This window comes from Pipistrellus kuhlii, unplaced genomic scaffold (assembly GCF_014108245.1).
Source record: "Pipistrellus kuhlii isolate mPipKuh1 unplaced genomic scaffold, mPipKuh1.p scaffold_m20_p_4, whole genome shotgun sequence".
NCBI classification, from domain to species: Eukaryota; Metazoa; Chordata; class Mammalia; order Chiroptera; family Vespertilionidae; genus Pipistrellus; species Pipistrellus kuhlii.
Genome location: NW_023425540.1, coordinates 69,463,410 through 69,482,230, shown reverse-complemented (window position 1 = coordinate 69,482,230; position 18,821 = coordinate 69,463,410). Strand labels below are relative to the sequence as shown.

The following is an 18,821-nucleotide window of genomic DNA, read 5'->3' as shown; positions in this document are numbered from 1 at the left end:
TGGAGTGAAGTCAATTTGCATATTATTCTTTATTAGATAGGATAGAGGCCTGGTGCATGGGTGGCGGCCAGCTGGTTTGCCCTGAAGGGTGTCCTGGATCAGGATGGGGGTTCCCTTGAGGCATCAGGTGGCCCGGGCGAGGGGCCTGTGGTGGTTTGCAGGCTGGCCACATCCCCCGGCAACCCAAGCGGAGGCCCTGGTATCTGGGATTTATTTATCTTCTATAATTGAAACTTTATAGCCTTGAGTAGAGGCCAGGGCAGGCCAGGAAGTTTGCCTTCCTTCATTGCTGGGGAAACCCAAGTCTCCTGCTTGCTCTGTGGCCACAGTTGGGATTTTTTTATCTTCTATAATTGAAACTTTATAGTCTTAAGGGGAGGCCAAGGCAGGCCAGGGCTGTAGAAACTTGGCTTCCTCCATTGCCGGGGGCAACTCAAGCCTCCTGCTCTCTCCAGCTTTGTGGCTGCTGCCATTCTTGGGATTTCTTTATCTTCTATAATTGAAACTTTGTAGCCTTGAGTGAAGGCCAGGGCCAGCCAGAGCAGGCAAAAAACTTGGCTTCTTCTATTACCAGGTAACCCAAGCCTCCTGCTTGCTCCGTGGCAGGCCTCCATCTTTGTTGGGTTAATTTGCATACTCGCTTCTGATTGGCTGGTGGGCATGGCTTGTGAGTGATAGTTAATTTGCATTTTTTTCTTTCATTGGTGAAGATGAGTCTTTTTACATGGCCTCAAAACATAGTCTATATTGGTAAATATTTATTTGGTCTTGAAAATAATGTGTACATTGTCAGATAGACTATTCTATAAATGTAAATTAGGACAGGTTGGTTGAAAGTATAATTCAGTTCTTATATATCCTTGCTGATATTTAGTCTACTTATTCTATTAGTCCATTTATTATATTTGTTCCTAAGAGACTGAAGTGGAAATTTACAATTGTAATTGTGGATTTGCTTATTTTTCTTTTCAGTCTTGTCACTTTTTGTTCTGGGTGTTTAACACTTTGTTGTTTGTGCATACACATTTCACATTATTATGTTCTCTAATGAACTGAACCCTTTGTCATCCTGAAATATCCATCTTTATCCGTGGTAATATTTCTTATTCTGATGAACACTTTGTATAATATTAACATAGCCATTCCAGCTTTCTTTTCATTAATGAACATGATATAATTTTGTCACCCTTTTACTTTTTAAGCTATATCTGTCAAAGTTGGTTTCCTGTCTTGCATTTTTAAATTAAATTTTATAATCTCAGTCTTTTTAATTTGATTCTTTATACCAGTTATATTTCATGTAACATCAGAATTATTGGGTTTTAATCTACATCTTACTATAGCTTGTATTTTTGTCTCACCTGTTCTTTATTTCTTTTTCTCTTTTTTCTACCTCTATTTGAGTATATTTTAGCATTTCATTTTATCTCCAAAATTGAATTATTAACTCTGCCTCTTTGTTTATATTGTAGTTTGTTTCTCATTTCTTATTTTACTTAATATAGTCTGTTGTCAAGTAATATTATGCCACTTCACTTATAATGTAATAATTGATGTAATTTTTCATTTTTCTGCTTCAATCCTCTATGCTATTATGTTTGAACTTTTTACTTCTATGTATTTTATAACTTCCAGAATACAGTATTATTATTGTTGCTGTTATTTTTCAACAACCAGTTATCTTTAAGATTATTTAAAACTGAGAAATATGACTTTTATATTTATCAAAATATTTATAATTTCTGGTGCCTTTCATTTTTTGTGTGGACCATAATTTCTATCTCATTTTTGTTTTTCCTGAAGAACTTTCTTTAACATTTTTTGTAGACTCTCAGCTTTCATTTGTCTGAAAATCTTTATTATAGTTTCTAGAATTTAATTTTGTCAACATTAAGGACACCTGTTCCTAAATGAATATGATTAATAGCTTAGAGCAGTGGTTCTCAACCTTTCTAATGCATATTTTAAAAATGAATTCAAAGGATATACAGCATTCTCTTGAGAAAAACTGAAGTTTTACTATACATTAAAAAGAAAGATAGTCTCAAAATCAGTGGTATCTGTGTTTAAAATGCTTTCTTTTTGCAGATGTTGATGAGTGCCAAGCTATTCCTGGGATATGTCAGGGAGGAAACTGCATCAATACAGTAGGCTCTTTTGAATGCAAATGTCCAGCTGGTCACAAGCAGAGTGAAACTACTCAGAAGTGTGAAGGTGAGTGTCACTACTTTTTAAGTGTCTCTATATATCTAATTGATGACTCTGAACCAAAAATAGGCCTTCATTTTTAATTTTAAAGAGCTTTATCATAATTATAATTCTTTAATTTGATATGAAAGTGGCATCATAACCTTAGAGTAGTTTTGTATCAGTTTGTATATTTAATGGGTTTTATTTGGGAAAAAACAATGAGCATTTTGCATCTGGTGTAGTATCCTAGTTTTTATTTTGTAATGAGAATGGAATGCAGCCACTTAGAATTTTTCCTTAATAAATTTTTACTATTTTACATACAAAATTATATAAAACTTTTATATAATTTTTAAATTATTAAAATTGGGTAAAGAGAAGTATAAGTGAAATATAGTGTCATGTGTAAAATGATTCATATGATGTTCATACTCTGTCATACATTTTACAATACATATTCTAATTTTTATATTGAATATTATTGCTTGATAGCCCACCAAACTGAAAAACAAGCATGCTTGACTCAGGCAGGATTTGGAAATTACCAAAACAGATATTCTGTGAAAGAATAGCTTACTCAAAAAAAATTTTTTTTTTAATAATAAAAGCTCAGTGTATTGCATAAACTACATAGAAAAAACATATTTTAATACTGAAAGTATGAGTTTTGTCAGAAAATGTATGACTGAGGAATAATACAAAAATCACCTTAAAAGATAATACTTATTTTGCCTTACTTCAATACTCCTGATGATATTGACTTCTTATATAGTTCATAGTTATTTGATTACAAAGACAAATTTGATAACTGTTTAAAGCATTATGATACTTCACAAGTCCTTTTTAAAAAAAGTATTTCCCACCACATAATATTGCTAGACTGAGAGCTCTTAGAGGTAGCAACTGGGTTATATTTATTAACTTTTTATGATAAGAAAAATCAAATTACTTTCTTTTTTTTAATTTAAATTCTTTATTGTTTAATATATTACATAAGTTTCCTTTTTTCTCCATTGACCTCTCTCCTGCTGCCTTCAACCCCCAATACATGCCCAAAAATATTTTTTTAAATATATTTTTATTGATTTCAGAGAGGAAGGAGAGGGAGAGAGAGAGAGATAGAAACATCAATGATGAGAGAGAATCATTGAACAGCTGCCTCCTGCATGCCCCTTATTGGGGATCAGGCCCACAACATGGGCATGTGCCCTTGACGAATTGAACCTGGGATCCTTCAGTCTGAAGGCTTATACTCTATATACCAAGCCAAACCAGGTAGGGCAAAAATATTTTTAAAATAATAATAATTCTCCAGAATATGAGTTTTAGATTATAATATTGAAATACAAATTCCATCAGCATTCCTCAAATAAAATAAATTAACTTCTTATATCTGTGATCCAAAGCTTCATCATTATAAAATTCAAGAAGCTTTTAAGTGTGTTGAGGTTTAATGAACATGGATATTTGGAATAATTATTATGTTTCTATTAGTATTGAAGTATAATGTTTATCTTTTCAATTATTATATTACCTAAATCAATTTATTTCAACCAAGGTAGTTTTCTTAAAATAATACAGCATATCCTCATTTTTGTGTGTGTGATATAAGCATTCTTATCTCCTCAAAGTTTAGAAGATTTTATTCTATAAATTTGGTTTTGCCAATCTTAGCTTAATTGAGATGGAAAAATGTATATGGGAAATTCAGTATTTTCCATTTATTCCATATTGCCTACTATGATTATAACTGGAAGCATTTTCTAAATTCCAGAGACTAAAAGTACCAAGCATGTAATTGCTTCCTGTGAAAAAAATGGTCACAAGTTCATTTAGACCATCTTACCTTCAATAACTAAGATAACCTTCTGGTGTCTATAATCCTTTTGTTCTTTTCCTTTTAAAAGGCAGTATTTCTGTTTAGTTTTTGTTGTTTGGTTATAAAAAGTTGTGTTCCTCTCTGTAGAATTAAAAATGGGAAAAGGTAAAATCTAGAGTTTAATTAAAGACAAACAGGAACAGGAACTATTGCACTAGGCAGGCGGTGGAGTGGGTGCACATGCTCTCGGAGCCCAAGGGCCATCTATCGTCCTATGTTTCCTATTTGCCTCTGTTCATTTATAGTTAGCTCCAAAGTAATCCTCACAAATTTTTACATTATTAAACAAGTTCATGCTCACCCAAAAGAAAAGATAATAAAATGTGGTTAATTATTTTAAAGACCAAATAAATTCTCTCTTTTAACTGACAGCATGAATGTTCAACAAGTTTATGCTATTTAAATGCCATGTAGATAATCAAAGTCTGCCTATATTGGAAAGGTTAAGAAAAATATTTGAAAAATAAGAAAATTATCTGTGTTAGCGCAGGAATTAAACCAGAGTTAGGAATCTACAAAAAGCCTGGTGGTAATGCTGCTGCATCCTTACTACTTTTTTTACTTCCTCTCCTGACATTTTTGGGGTTGATTCTATCATTCAAGCTTTTGTTACCCCCTTAACTTTGTACTTCTGGAATAATATCCAACAAGAGTCAAGGATGGTAGATTTAGGAACAAAGACTGTGTATGATTATAGACGAGAAGGCATAGCCAATGACTGATTTAAATGGTTTTGACATTTCCATTAATCATCAAACAATGTATATTTCTTCTTAGTTGAAAATAGAATGAGCCTTTTCTACATCACTCTTCATCAAAACAACATACAGAGCCAAGACAGAGTTTGGAGAAAGACAGTGCAACTCTGTATTCGCTCTTGTCTATGTTCTTTAGGAAAGGGGGCTATTGATGTAATGGAGGCACCACCCAGGGCCCTGAATCCAGCCATCCCTTTCCTTGCTTCCTGCCCAGGCAGCCAAATCCATTTAGCCACTGCCCAGAAAGAATTATGTGACTTAATATTTGGGATTGGAGGTGAATAGTAGAATTGGAAGAAGTGGTGATTAGAATTTGAAAACTAAAGGTTTTATGAAGTCTTTACTTTTTGTATAAGTCATTTATTTAGAGAGATCTTAAAAGTGACAACATTATCGATTTTCTTTGGGTAATATTCTTCTTCTATGTAAAAGATAAAGTGGCATTTCCTTCTGTAAAATTATTTAATGTAATTGGTAGTATAATGTATCTCGAAAAACTGTAAACTACTGCTTCACTCAGTGATAGGTTTTAAATTATGGTCAGTTTATGTGTAGTTTATATAATGTCAATGTAAAAATGTTGACATAAATTCAGTGTTTGCTCCAAATAAAAATACAGCCATAACAGTAACTTCTGACAAACTGTCAAATATAATATATTTTAGTTTTTTATGTGGATTAAAATGTTAATATAAAATATAGTAGTTTGGGAAAATTTATTTTAAAATGATGCTGTTCCTGTTTCTATTATAGCACATATCATATATCTGTTTATATGGCAATGAAATTCTCTAAAGAATTTTTTTCGAACTTTAATTTACTGAGTCTGTTCATAAATAGGAAAGGTCATTCCAGTGTTTTGGATCTGAGTGATTGAGGAAATTGTTGTAGCATTAATAATAAACTGCAAAGTTAGCTTATTAACTTTTAAAAATTGTGTTATTGATATTTTTTATTTGTTTGTTGACCATCTCACTTCAACAGTTGAGTAAGTTCCTTAAGGACAAAAACAAAATGCTGTTTCCTGGAATTGTTCATGATGTTTTGTAGTTTCCAAAAATATGTGTTGATTAGTTGGGAGTGGTGTGCATAAGAAGTTAATTTCTTTGACTTGGGTTGAATGTCCAAAAAGAAGGTGAAATTTGTGGACAGAGTTAAAATTGTATTTGGAAAGGGGCCAATGATCTTCATCAGAAAAATTTTTTCTTCATCTGATATATATATATATATTTTTTTACCATTTTTATCATAATTTTATTTTGCTCTGTTTGCCATTCAAAGACCAAGAGCATAAACATTAAATGCAACTTGGCATTTTTAGACCTTCGTGTCATTGTCTCTCTTCATTCACCTGCAGCTAATGCTTTTGAGGTGAGACATCTTTGCTCTCTATTTACTAGTAAAAGGGAGAATGTTCTGCTTGTTCATTTAGATGTCTTCTTAACTAAAATCTTATCCGTAAAGTCTTATTCTGCTGAAAACTTAAGTTTGAACATATACAGTATATACTAAAATGAAAATAAAAAAGGTGGAATGATATTCATCTCCCAAATCAGTGTTTGAAGCATATGACTCAGTATCCATCATTGAGACTTCTTTTGTCTTATATCATTGGTTCAGTGGATTCTCATATGGGATTCTTCTCATACATGTTCAGATATAGGCTACTGTCCAAGATGTAACTCTGAGCCCAAAGCAGAAAGGAAACTGTGTGTGCATATGTGCATATGTGTGTGTGTGTGTGTGTGTGCGCACACACACACACAGAAGAAAATCAGTTATTTTCCTTCTTACTCAGTTAGGGTCCCAGATTTAATAAAACTTCTTATGCTTACTAAAGTCCTGCCTTATTTCTTCTGGGCCATATTGGCTACAAAAGTTTTTCCTATTTCTGTCACACAGTCAGCAAAATGATTCTTTGGTGCAGCAAACTATGTCTTCATATCCAAAGAGAAGGTTGTTTTGGTTACTTACTTTATTCAAAGATTCATTCATCTAAGTATTTGTTTAATTTAAGTGAAGAAGGCAAGCAGAACCCATTAATATAATATGGAATGGTATGTCAGAATACTTTCCAGAATTTTTCTTTTTTTATAATACATGCTATTTTGAATTTTAGTCCTCTTGGATAAAGCACACATAGGTGCCAGATGTCCTTGCATGATCTCCCCCTTCAAGACTATACCTTCTTTAACATTCCTGGAACTAGTTATTCTTTCCTGGCTTAAATGGAAGGCAGGAAAATAGCATCACTGTATTGGAAAGTTTCCCTTCGATGCCTCTTTATAGGCCAAATAGTTGTTTACAATTTATTCTGAAGAGTCTTCAGCTTTGTTCCATTACCACAGCATTTAGTTGTTTGAAATCTGTGACAACAAATAAATTTATTTATGCTCATGAAACTTACAAAACTTGTTGGCATGGTAGCTATAGCTGCTGTTCCAACTCCACTATGATAAACCATGAAAAATAAACTTCTATTCTAAACTGAAAAGTACTTGCTTTTACTCATAGTACCAAAGTGTATTAACTTTATATTTTTAAACTTTAAAATAAATGCTAAGTTCATTGACTATTTCTCAAAAAGAAAGCTATATATTAAAATTGAGATTTAAATAAGGGGATTGTAAATCTTGGAAAGAGATAAAACTTTTTAGGTAATCAATTTAAAAACCACAAAACTGTCATCTTTTTAGTTCTTTTAAAAAGACATTTAGAACACTGTAGTTAAAACATAAATTTCGTCTTTCTTAAATAAGAAAACCAGGCAGCTAAAAACCCAAACCTACTTTCTGCTCCCATAATGATTAAGCTGTTCCTCCTTCATTTTTTTACATTGTATTGTAATTATTTTTCTTATCTGATTCTGCCAGCAGATTATGCATACAAAATAACATCTTTGTAAGAGCTAATGTTTATGGAACATTTAATATATTGTAGACAATAGTTAAATTACTTTACATGGATTTTCTTATTTAATCATCACACAGGGCTGTGAGGTTGGTTACTATTATGAACCCAGTTTAAAGGTGAAGAAACAGAGACACAGAGAGGCTAAGTAACTTTCTCGAGATTGTAAAGGTAGGAAACCACAGAGCCAGGATTCCAACCTGCTAGATTCACTCTAGAGCTTCCACTCTTAGTGACTGTTGAGCAAACAAAGGCAGATAACCTGGCAGCATACATCCCAGCCCACAGAGTACATTTCATGGGGGAAATTCATGAAGACAGCAACAGCAATATGAGCACAATTCTCTCTTTGCTTATTGTATTATGTAGTGTGCCCTGCGATCCAGAAAGGCCAGAATTACACCCACTGTAGTGGTCCTGGCACTCACTGGCAGTGGAGTTTGTATGATTGAAAAACACCACTGCCTCTCTTCTCAAATATGATGAAGTCAGAAAAAAATATGGACTTTGATCTCCATTTCTATTTCATTATCTCACCTTTCATGAGTGGGAGAACCTTTCCTTTATGTCATCAGGGTTCAGGGGTCCAAGCCTTGTGGTGTGGGTTCAGATTGACCAGTTTAAGCACTCAGATGTAGCTGGTTTCCAAGGAACCTTTTGGGAGGATAACCCACAAGGATTAGTTCTTGAAAAATTTAAGCTTCGGTATATGTTTTATTGCCTCTCATGGCTGATGTATTAGATACTTAGTAAATGGATTTTTGTTGTGTCTTCTATCCATTAAAATGTCGTAAGTAATTCATTTACTACGACTTCAGCATTGGGATTGAAGGCCTGGGAGATTGAGAGTAGGAATAAGTGGGACTGAAGTAGTCCTGTATTTAGAGAAAGGGGTCAGTAGTGGAGGTCTGAAGAGCAGACCTGTATACTCTATTGATTCTATGAAAAGACAAGAAAGGGGAAAATATCTAAAAGAAAAGTAGATAATTCTCTCTCTTAGATATAAAACATGTTAGAAAGTTAAACTATTTAAGTTACTATTGTACTAGCTTGTAAACAAACATCCCAATGGAACACAATAGAAATTCTAGTATAATTACCCAAATATAGAACATTTAAATCAGTGGGGGAAATGGTGCAATATACAGTGAGTGATATTAAGATGACTGGGTGTCTTTGGGGGGAAAATTAGTTTGGTGTCATCACATCTCATACCGAGATATATTCTGACTGAACCAGAGATGTAAATATCAACAAAAGAGAAAATAGGGATGTTAAAATAATCATGGGAATTTTTATACAGACTTAGATCTGAGAAAGTATTTCTTATATGTTACTTCACCTGAAAGTTCTAGAGGTATAGATTGGTAATTTCAGCTACATTAAGTAAAATAAAGTGCAAGGCAATAAAAAGGAAAAGAAAAAAAAAGACACCACAAGTAAGAATAAAGGACAAATGGTAAACTCGGAAAACACTTGCAACTAATAACACAAATAAAGACATGTTTCTAATGCATAAAAATTATGCAAATAAATCAGCAAATACCCAATAAAATAAGAAAGTGCATAATAAAATTATGAGATAACATTTTTTACCTTATAAACTTTGATAAAACAAAAATTCTGTTGTGAAGGTTTTGGGGAATAAACACTCGTAAATTTCTAATAAGTGTAAAATTGGTACTACCTTGGCAGAGGGCAATTTAGAACTATCAAAATTTATATAACATTTATTTTATAATTTTAATTTTAATAATTTATCCTATCCTCAACCAAGAAGTGATGGAATTACAAGCTTATTTCTCCAGTGTTGTTGTGGTGTTTTTTTTTTTGTTTGTTTGTTTTTTGAAATAGCAAAATATGGTAACGTACACATGTGAATAAACTGGTTAAATTGCGAAGCATAGAATACACAGTAGAAGCTATTCATCCTTTAAAAACGTTGTTAGCTTTATATATTGATATAAACATGTTTAAGATATTTTATTATGTGACAAAAGCAAGTTGTAAAACATTTTCACTTTAAAAAGATAAAGTGCTTGTGAATGTTTATTATGCATAGAATGTCCATAGAAGTATATTAAAAAATCTGTGCCCATTGATATTCTGGGGATAGAAATTGACTGGCTTGGAGAAAGGAACAGAAAAGACTTCTTGAATGCTCTAGTATAAATTTTTTAGTTTGAACCATGTAAATGTATTATTTACTCAAAAAAACAAAGAGGAAGGAAAAGACCCATTTATTTGCTACTTGTTAAGTTCTCAACAAATTCCGGTAGCAGAATTCTTGTCTCCCTCCTGATGGCCGGAACAGTGAGTACAACCCTAGTAGAGCCTTCGTGATGGGGCATTGCATCCTTTACCCCCAGAGCACTGTGTCCAGGGCACATTGCGTGCTGCCAAGTAGACAATATATGCACATCTAATGCTTCTCACATGTGGAATGAAAATCTGGAACTTGAGCAGAATGTCATTTAACCTTAAAACTATTACTTTTATAAAGCATTAAATACTTATAAGCATCAAATGAAATGTGTTTCACTTTAATGGTACTGTCATTAATTGTCAAGGGAAAAATTCATTAAAATATGTGCAATGACTTAAAGAAGGAGTAAAATAGACAGTAAGGGAGAGGTGGGCTAGAGATGATAACTACAGTGAAACTGATTATAAATTGCTTTTGACAAAAACACAAGCATTATTTAAAAGAGTGTGTGTGAAAGTCTATTGTGAAGGAAAAAGATATCCTTCGTTACATGTTTTAACAAAAGTTGGTAAAATCCTTGTCATCAACTGCAAAGAAGCTGCAGTTCTACCAGTGGAGATAGAACTGATGGAGCAGTCAAAACACAGCTGCTCCTTCTAGTTGAGTGAGTTAGGACTTTCTAAGTAGAAAACAGGTCAATCTTTTTCTGCTTTATGGTGTTTGCATTTCTTTATTTCAGCAATCTGTCTCTCTCTCTTGCTACTCTCACTCTTTCTCTACATACATATATAGCTCTTTTTCTGTGTTGCACTGAATTATATTAATAATAGGATTTGTTTCATAACATAATCTCATTATTATTCCACGGATAGCTTGCTTTTATTTCGTTAATTATTTTAAATAATAAGCATCTATGAAACCTCAAAAAACAAAATCTAGGATTATGATAATTACCTACACTACCCATGATGCCTTTCCCTCTCCCACTAACTATCACTTTGTATCTAGGATTCAACATTTCTTGCCTTTTTTTAGGTACTTTATTAAACCTTTAGAGACTCCATTTTTTATTATTACTACTATTATACTATCTCAGTTCTTAAAACTTTACCAAAAAAAGATTTAATGCTGTTATAGAACTTACTTTTTTTCATTTAATATTAAAAGTTGTAATTCATCAACCTGTGGACAGGTGAGCATCAACCTGTGAACAGAAGGTGACCGTGAGAGCACATGCCCAGGGTGTGGGCTCGATCCCCATTGTAGGGCATGCAGGAGGCAGCTGATCAATGATTCTCTCTCATCACTGATGTTTATATATCTCTCGCCCCATTCCTTCTGAAACCAATAAAAATATATTTTTTAAAAAGTTATAATTGACCTATATAGTTGCATTTTGTTTCAGACACATACACTCTAGCACTTTTGTAACTAGGTGGCTCCTTCAGAGTAGGGCCCACTGTTCCCACTAGTTTGCTCAGCATAGAGCAAACCATGAAGCCAGAACCATTTTGATTTTCCAGAGGAATATTTGTCCTCTCTTTGGATCCACTTATTTCTAAAAGGCTTGCAGTGGGTTTTCAGGCTTGAGTTTTAGAAGCCCCATGTAGCTCATGAATGAAAAGGTCACATCCAAGAAAATGAGGTCAACTGCGAAGACTGATAGGATGTCCAAAGGGGCAGCGAACAGCAGCCCAAAGCTGACAGTTGAGGCAAAATTAGCAAATATCATTCCGAGCATATTTATCAAAGTTACCAATCTAAACTCTCTTAGTTTCTTCCCACAAATGAAACACGTGCGTTAAGTTACTTGGGCACTACCTTGACAGTCTTTGTAACTAACAGCAATATTCCATAGGGAGTTACCAAAGTGACATCATCCCTTTAACTTCAACCCAAACAAAGTGGCTTACATGGAAAGTTGCACATAAACTTTTCTATGAAAGCCTAGAGGAGAAAGAGTTCTTTATTTGAGGCACAGTGGGTAACATCATCATTACTAACATGAATAAAAAATTCAACAAGAAGTTATTCTTTCGCATGTCATCCAGGTTGCGAATCAAAATTAGGAATATTCACATCACATTTTAACTTTTATAACACATTTATTTTTTAAAGTTCCATTCTGATAGCAAGAGGGAAATTGTAAAGAAAAATGACAATTTGAGTTTTAAGTACAATTAAAAATAAACAAATGCTGAGAGAGAAGAGAGCATGGTGATCAATAACCTAAGATTTGAACGCAAACGTCAGCGTCTGTGCTCCAGCTGAACCTTGTGGGAACTGTGTGATCTCTAGCAAATTAATGCCTTCATCTTTACTATGGAGATAATAATGGTATTTTCTGCATAGGTTTTTATAGTATTATATAAAATAAAGAAAGCATTTGGCACTTTATGTATTTGTTAAAGAAGGCACAGATAGCACAGGCAAATTAATTGTAAAAGATTCAATAAACCCTGTGAGTTGAGATCTTTAAAAATTAATTGTAAAAGGGGCTCCAGTGGCGCAGTCGGTTAGCGCGCGGTACTTATAAAAATTAATTGTAAAAGAGTTCTAATATAACATTTCAAATAGTAGTTTCCTATAAATAAACTTCTTTAGTCCTGAAAACATAGCAAAATTGACCTATTAGAATATATATTTACTTACTCTGATGATGGTATTCACAAACAATGAAATAGACCCAAATCCATCTCAAGATGAGGAAACATAGAACGGTTTTAGGTGATCCATTAATTCCTGACTGGTCTCAGTCTGCTTTTACTCCCCCAAATCCAGTTCCACCCAAATTACAGAAATGGACATTTGAGACCCCGAGGACTTGATTTATTTAGCATAACACAATGGTCAGGAAATTGCATTTTAGTGGATCCTGAGAAATTTTCCCAAATGGTAGGGACCAATGTTGTTTTCCCTGTGCCATTGTATATTTAAATCCCTTTTAAAATATGAAGGGAAAAAAAAGGCCTGGTAAAGTAATTTCCACTATTTTTGCAGTTCAGTTTCTATTGAAGATCACTGGAAAAATTGAGAGCCTCCAAAACACCTTTCTTAGAAACATAAAATTAGGTGTGGATTATTGATAGAAAAATCTATCCTACCCTGGAATGAAAGGATCAGATGAACGCTTTTGAGCTTTGCCATTAGGGAAAAAAAGATATAAACTGAAACATACCTCCTTATTTCTTCACTTCACTTTCTAAATAACTTTTTGTTTCATAGTAGAAATGGAAAAGTAATAATGCATACAAAAATAAACAAAAGAAAATTCTAGTTTTATAATATTCCTGAAATATATCTTTAGCTGAGAGAGAGAGAGAGAGAGAGAGAGAGAGAGAGAGAGAGAGAGAGAGAGAGAGAGAGAGAGAGCAGCCATTTCACAAATTACCATGGCTCAATGCCTGGAGGAAATTAGTGTACTCTAAAGAAATATCCTGCTATAGTCAAGTAAAAATGTAACAGAACTTGAAATATAATACCTTGACCCATGGCTGCATTTCTTGCAAGTGTTGTCACTTACTGACGTTGTATATACTTCATTCAATACCCAGGCATTGAAAAATATATGAAGGTCTGGTGAAAATTGTTACAGGCTGCTAATTTATTTTAGATGCTTCCATTTAGTACAGATATAAATAATCAAAGCTGTGAAATGCTTGAATTATCTTTCTCTCTTTGTCCTGACCTAGGTATCTTTTTTCTTAATGCAATCCTTTCATATTTCATTGTGCAATGTTTCTCATCTATATTTTGCAATGTTTCTCATCTATACTTTGCCTTTGCTAGATTTTAGTACAATTCATCTTATTTTAAGGGATACGGTGAATGATTTTGAACATTTTAACCATAGAACCTGCTCTTGGTCAAAGGGAGGTAAATTGTTTCTCCAAGTACCTATTGTTTTCCTTACTTTCAGAATACAACTATTTTAAGTAGCTTTTATTTCAAGGACACAAAATTAAAGATAAATGAACAAATAAATAAACTTAGTTATGGTATGAGTATGTTTCTTTTAATGTCATCATATGGATATTAGATTGGTTACTGTGGTTTTTTTTTTTAAAAAAAAATGTAAGCTTTAGTTTTCCTAATGGTCTGTAGTTTCATATTTCACATGCTGACATGTCTTTTTCAGTTTAGCTGTGAAAACTATCTGGGGTATATTTTTGTCCCAGTCCAGCAGCAGCACATTTAGGGCAAACTCATGGCTGAGTTGGGAATGTGGCTAAGTTCTAGTGAATGACAGAGACAGTTTAGGCAATATTTACCAACAGCTCTATGCAATCATATTAAATTTAGTGCGGCTTAATTTAACTGCCTTTAGCTGATGCTAATGTGTAGCATAAACATATTCTTCAGCCATAGGTTTCATCTTCCAAATTCTTGGAAATGCTTCTAGGACTATGTGACTATCGATATAAATAAAAGTTTCCTTTCCCCATTTGTCATAGAATACCGTAATAGTTCTAACACATAAAAATAAGCAACTTTTCATTTTGTTCCAATCTGCATTAAGAATACGTCTTATCCAGCAAAATCCGTATTTTTATGTTAATTTTCTTTTTGTTTGCTTTTTAAAATCTTACTTTAGGCTTGTCTACTCTGGATAGGCATTGTTCAATAGGTCTTTTCTCCCCTGCATTATTATTATATTATTTTTATATAATTTAAATTCTGGATTGTTTAAAGTATTACATAAGTCTCCTTTTCCCCCATTTACCTCTCACATCTCCCTGGCCGCCCCCACCCTCCAGCACATGCCCTCAGTCCCTCCATCTGTGTCTACTGGTTATGCTCATATGCACGCATACAAGTCCTTTGGTTGATCTCTTACCCCTCACCTCCGCCTTCCCTCATAGGTTGGACAGTCTGTTCGATGCTTCTACGACTCTGGTTCTACTTTTGTTCATCAGTATATGTTGTTCATTATATTCCACAAATGAAAGAGATCATGTGATATTGATCTTTCTCTGACTGGCTTATTTCACTTGGCATAATGCTCTCCAGTTCCATCCATGCTGTTGCAAATGGTAAAAATTCCTTCTTTTTTACAGCAGTGTAGTATTTCATTGTGAAGATGTACCACCGGTTTTTTTATACACTGATGGGCATTTAGGCTGTTTCCAAATCTTAGCTGTGATAAATTGTGCTGCTATGCACATAAGGGAACATATATCCTTTGTGATTGGTGTTTCTGTTTTCTTAAGACATATTCCTAGAAGTAGGATTACTGGGTCAAATGGAGTTCTGTTTTTAATTTTTTGAGGAAACGCCATACTGTTTTCCCACAGTTTACATTCCCACCACCAGTGCAAGACAGTTCCTTTTTCTCCACATTCTCACCAGCACTTATCGTTTGTTGATGGTAGCCATTCAGACAGGTGTGAAATTTGTTGTTTTGATTTGCATCTCTCAGATGATTAGTGACTTTGAGCATGTTTTCATGTGTCTCTTGGCCTTCTGTATATCTTCTTTCAAAAAATGTCTACTTAAGTCCTTTGCCCATTTTTTGACTGAATTGTTTATCTTCTTTTTGTTAGTTGTATGAGTTCCCTATGAATTTGGGGATTAAACCCTTATTGAATATATCATGGGCAAATATATTCTCCCATGCAGTGGGCTTTCTTGTTGTTTTGTTGATGGTTTCTTTCACTGTGTAGAGTTTTTTATGTTGATGTAGTCCCACTTGTTTATTTTCACTTTAGTTTCCATTGCCCTAGGAGCTTCTTCGATAAAGATATTGCTACGACAAATGTCTACTATTTTGCTGCCAATAGCTTCTTCTAGGGTTTTTATGGTTTCCTTTCTTACATTGAGTTTTCTTTATCCATTTTGAGTTTATTTTTGTGTATGGTGTGAGGTGGTGGTCTAGTTTCTTTCTTTTTTTTTTTTTTGCATGTATCTGCCCAATTTTCCCAATACCATTTATTGAAGAGACTCTCTTGACCCCATTGTATGCTCTTGCCTCCTTTGTCAAATATCAATAGAGCATAATGGCTTGGGTCGATCTCTGGGTATTCTGTTCTGTTTCATTGGCCTATATGTCTGTTCTTGTGCCAATAGCAGCAGTTTTGAGAACAGTGGCTTTGTAATACAGCTTGACATCTAGTATTGAGAACCCTCCTACTTTGTTCTTCTTTCTCAAGATTGCTGCAGCTATTCAGGCTCATTTTTTTATTCCAGATGAATTTTTGAAGTTTGTTCTAGGTCTTTGAAATATGCTGTCACAGAAAAGGCATTTAACAAAATCCAGCACCCTTTCCTGATAAAAACTCTCAGCAAAGTGGGAATAGAGGGATCATACCTCAACATAATAAAAGCCTTATATGACAAACCTACAGCAACATGATACTCAATGGGCAAAAACTAAACTATTTCCCTAAAAACAGGAACAAGACAGGGATGCTCACTTTCACCACTCCTGTTCGACATAGTACTAGAAATGTTAGCCATAGCAATCAAACAAGAAGAAATGAAAAGCTTTTCATTTCTTCTTGAATAAAAATTTTGATTGCTATGGCTAACACTTCTAGTACTATGTAAATTGGAAAAGAAGTAAAATTGTCATTATTTGCAGATGACATGATATTGTACATAGAAAACCCTAAAGACTTCAAAAAACTACTGTAACTAATAAATGAATTTGGCAATATAGCAGGATACAAAATCAACACCCAGAAATCTATGGCTTTTTATATACCAATAATAAATTCACAGAAAGAGAAACAAACAAAAAGAAAACAATCCCATTGCAACAAACAAATTAAGATATCTAGGAGTAAATTTAACCAAGGAAGTAAAGCACCTATGCTCCAAAAATTACAAGACACTGAAGAAAGAGCTATAGGAAGACATAAACAAATGGAAGAATATGCCATGTTCATAGATTAGTAGAATCAACATCATTAAAATGTCCATACTACCCAAAGCAATTTATAGATTCAATGCAATGCCCATTAAAATACCAATGACATACTTTAATTTTCTTTTAAACCTGGCAAAAGAAAGTATCAGAAAATTAATATATCCTTTAAAATTCTAGTTTAATTTAAAACTTGTTTGTTGACTTTCATTTTCCAGTTCTCTGATATAGGTCTTCTTTTTGAGGTTAGTTTCCCAAATGACATCCTGAACTTGCATTGTCATATAAATTTTACCCCAATGCTCTGATTTCCAGTGTTGTTACTTTAAATTAAAGCACACTTCTCAAGATGCTTGTGAGGCACTTGTGAGTGCAGAACCTTTCTAGATTGGGGTCGACAAACTTTTTCTGTAAAATGCCAGATAATATCACATTTTAGGATGTGGAAGTCACTCTTTTTTGAAGATATGCAATTCTGGAATCCTAGCACATATATAAAAACAGCCATAGAAAATAAATAGGTAAATGAATGAGTATGGTTGTATCCTAATAAAACTTTACTTACAAAAACAGGCAGTGGTTTTCAGATTCCTAGTCCATTTTTTATTACCACTGTTCTTGCCTTATGTCAAATAGTCTATCTAATTCTAAAGCTATTTTCTTAGATAGATGACTTTCAAGATAGATGACTTTAGGTGGATCATGGATAAACAATTTTTTTTATTTTAATAGTTATAATAATTTTAATAAAATGTTTTAAGAAAAAAAAACACACACAAGTAATACATCATACGTGTTTATGGATGTTATTCCAGGAAACATTGGTGATTAGAACAAAAATCATATTACCTTTTTTTATAGACTTAATTTTTAGAGCAGTTTTAGGATCCTAGTAAAACTGAGATGAAGGTACTGAGATTTTCCATATACTCCCTGCCTCCACACATGCACTGCATATTTCATTATCAACATCCCCACCAGAGAGGTACAGTTGTTACAGTTGATTAACCATATCAAACATCAAAATCACCCAAACTCCATCATTTTCCCAGGAGTTCTGTTGTACATTTCATGGATTTGGACAAATTTAAAATGTCATGTATCCATTATTATAGTATTACAGAGTATTTTCACTGCCCTGAAAATTCTCTCATATTAAATATTAAAAATCAGAATCTCTCTCTATATATAGAAGTATATTAAGAAAAAAGTAATACTATAGCCGAAACCGGTTTGGCTTTGTGGATAGAGTGTCGGCCTGCAGACTGAAGGGTTCTGGGTTCGATTCTGGTCAAGGGCATGTACATTGGTTGTGGGCACGTCCCCGGTGGGAGGTGTGCAGGAGGCGGCTAATCGATGATTCTCTCTCATCGATGTTTCTAGCGCTCTACTCCTCTCTCTTCCTCTCTGTAAAAAATCAATAATATATATATATATATATATATATATTTTTTTAAAGTAATACTATAGATGATTCAAGGATATGGCAATAGGTACAGAGATGTAGCTCTTTGATGACTGGAGTTTGAAAAATTATATTGTAAGATTTATTATCATCTTCAGAAAGCTATTTGACTTCCAAAAATGAATGTTCTTCAGCTGGAACTCAGAGTTGCCATTATGTTTGCCAAAGAACTCCAAAGGAAAAATAATGCCCCGCAAAGATCATGGTAAATTTAGCTTTATTATCTTTATTTGTAGGTCTGTCTTACTTACCCCCAACTATAACTTTCTGTCTTGCTACCCTCCTTAATAATATTGCTCCTTTTCTAATCTACTGTTACCTAGAGTGCAGTTGGAAACATGGCCATTCCTAAAATTAGAGGAAAGTGCTCTCAACATTGTTAACATAATTTTAGGTTGTCCTACTTTTATATCTACCTGTAAGTTATATGAGATATGAATCAGTGCATCACTCAAAAAGAAGGGATGTGAGTGTTAACGCAGTTAGTATTGTATTCTATTTTTTTTTAAAGAAACAAAAATATTAGCGAACTTTTTCTAAAACTTCTG

General features: G+C 33.5%; 1 protein-coding gene across 3 annotated transcripts in view; it reads left to right on the top strand.

The window, feature by feature from the left end:
* The window catches only part of FBN2 (fibrillin 2), a 234,378-nt gene that overhangs the window by 83,046 nt on the left and 132,511 nt on the right, over positions 1-18,821 (top strand). For all 3 annotated transcript variants that reach the window (XM_036410158.1, XM_036410160.2, XM_036410159.2), the window contains exon 7: positions 2,089-2,214. In XM_036410158.1, coding sequence (XP_036266051.1) covers positions 2,089-2,214 — 126 coding nt within the window. The remainder of the gene's footprint in view (positions 1-2,088; positions 2,215-18,821) is intronic.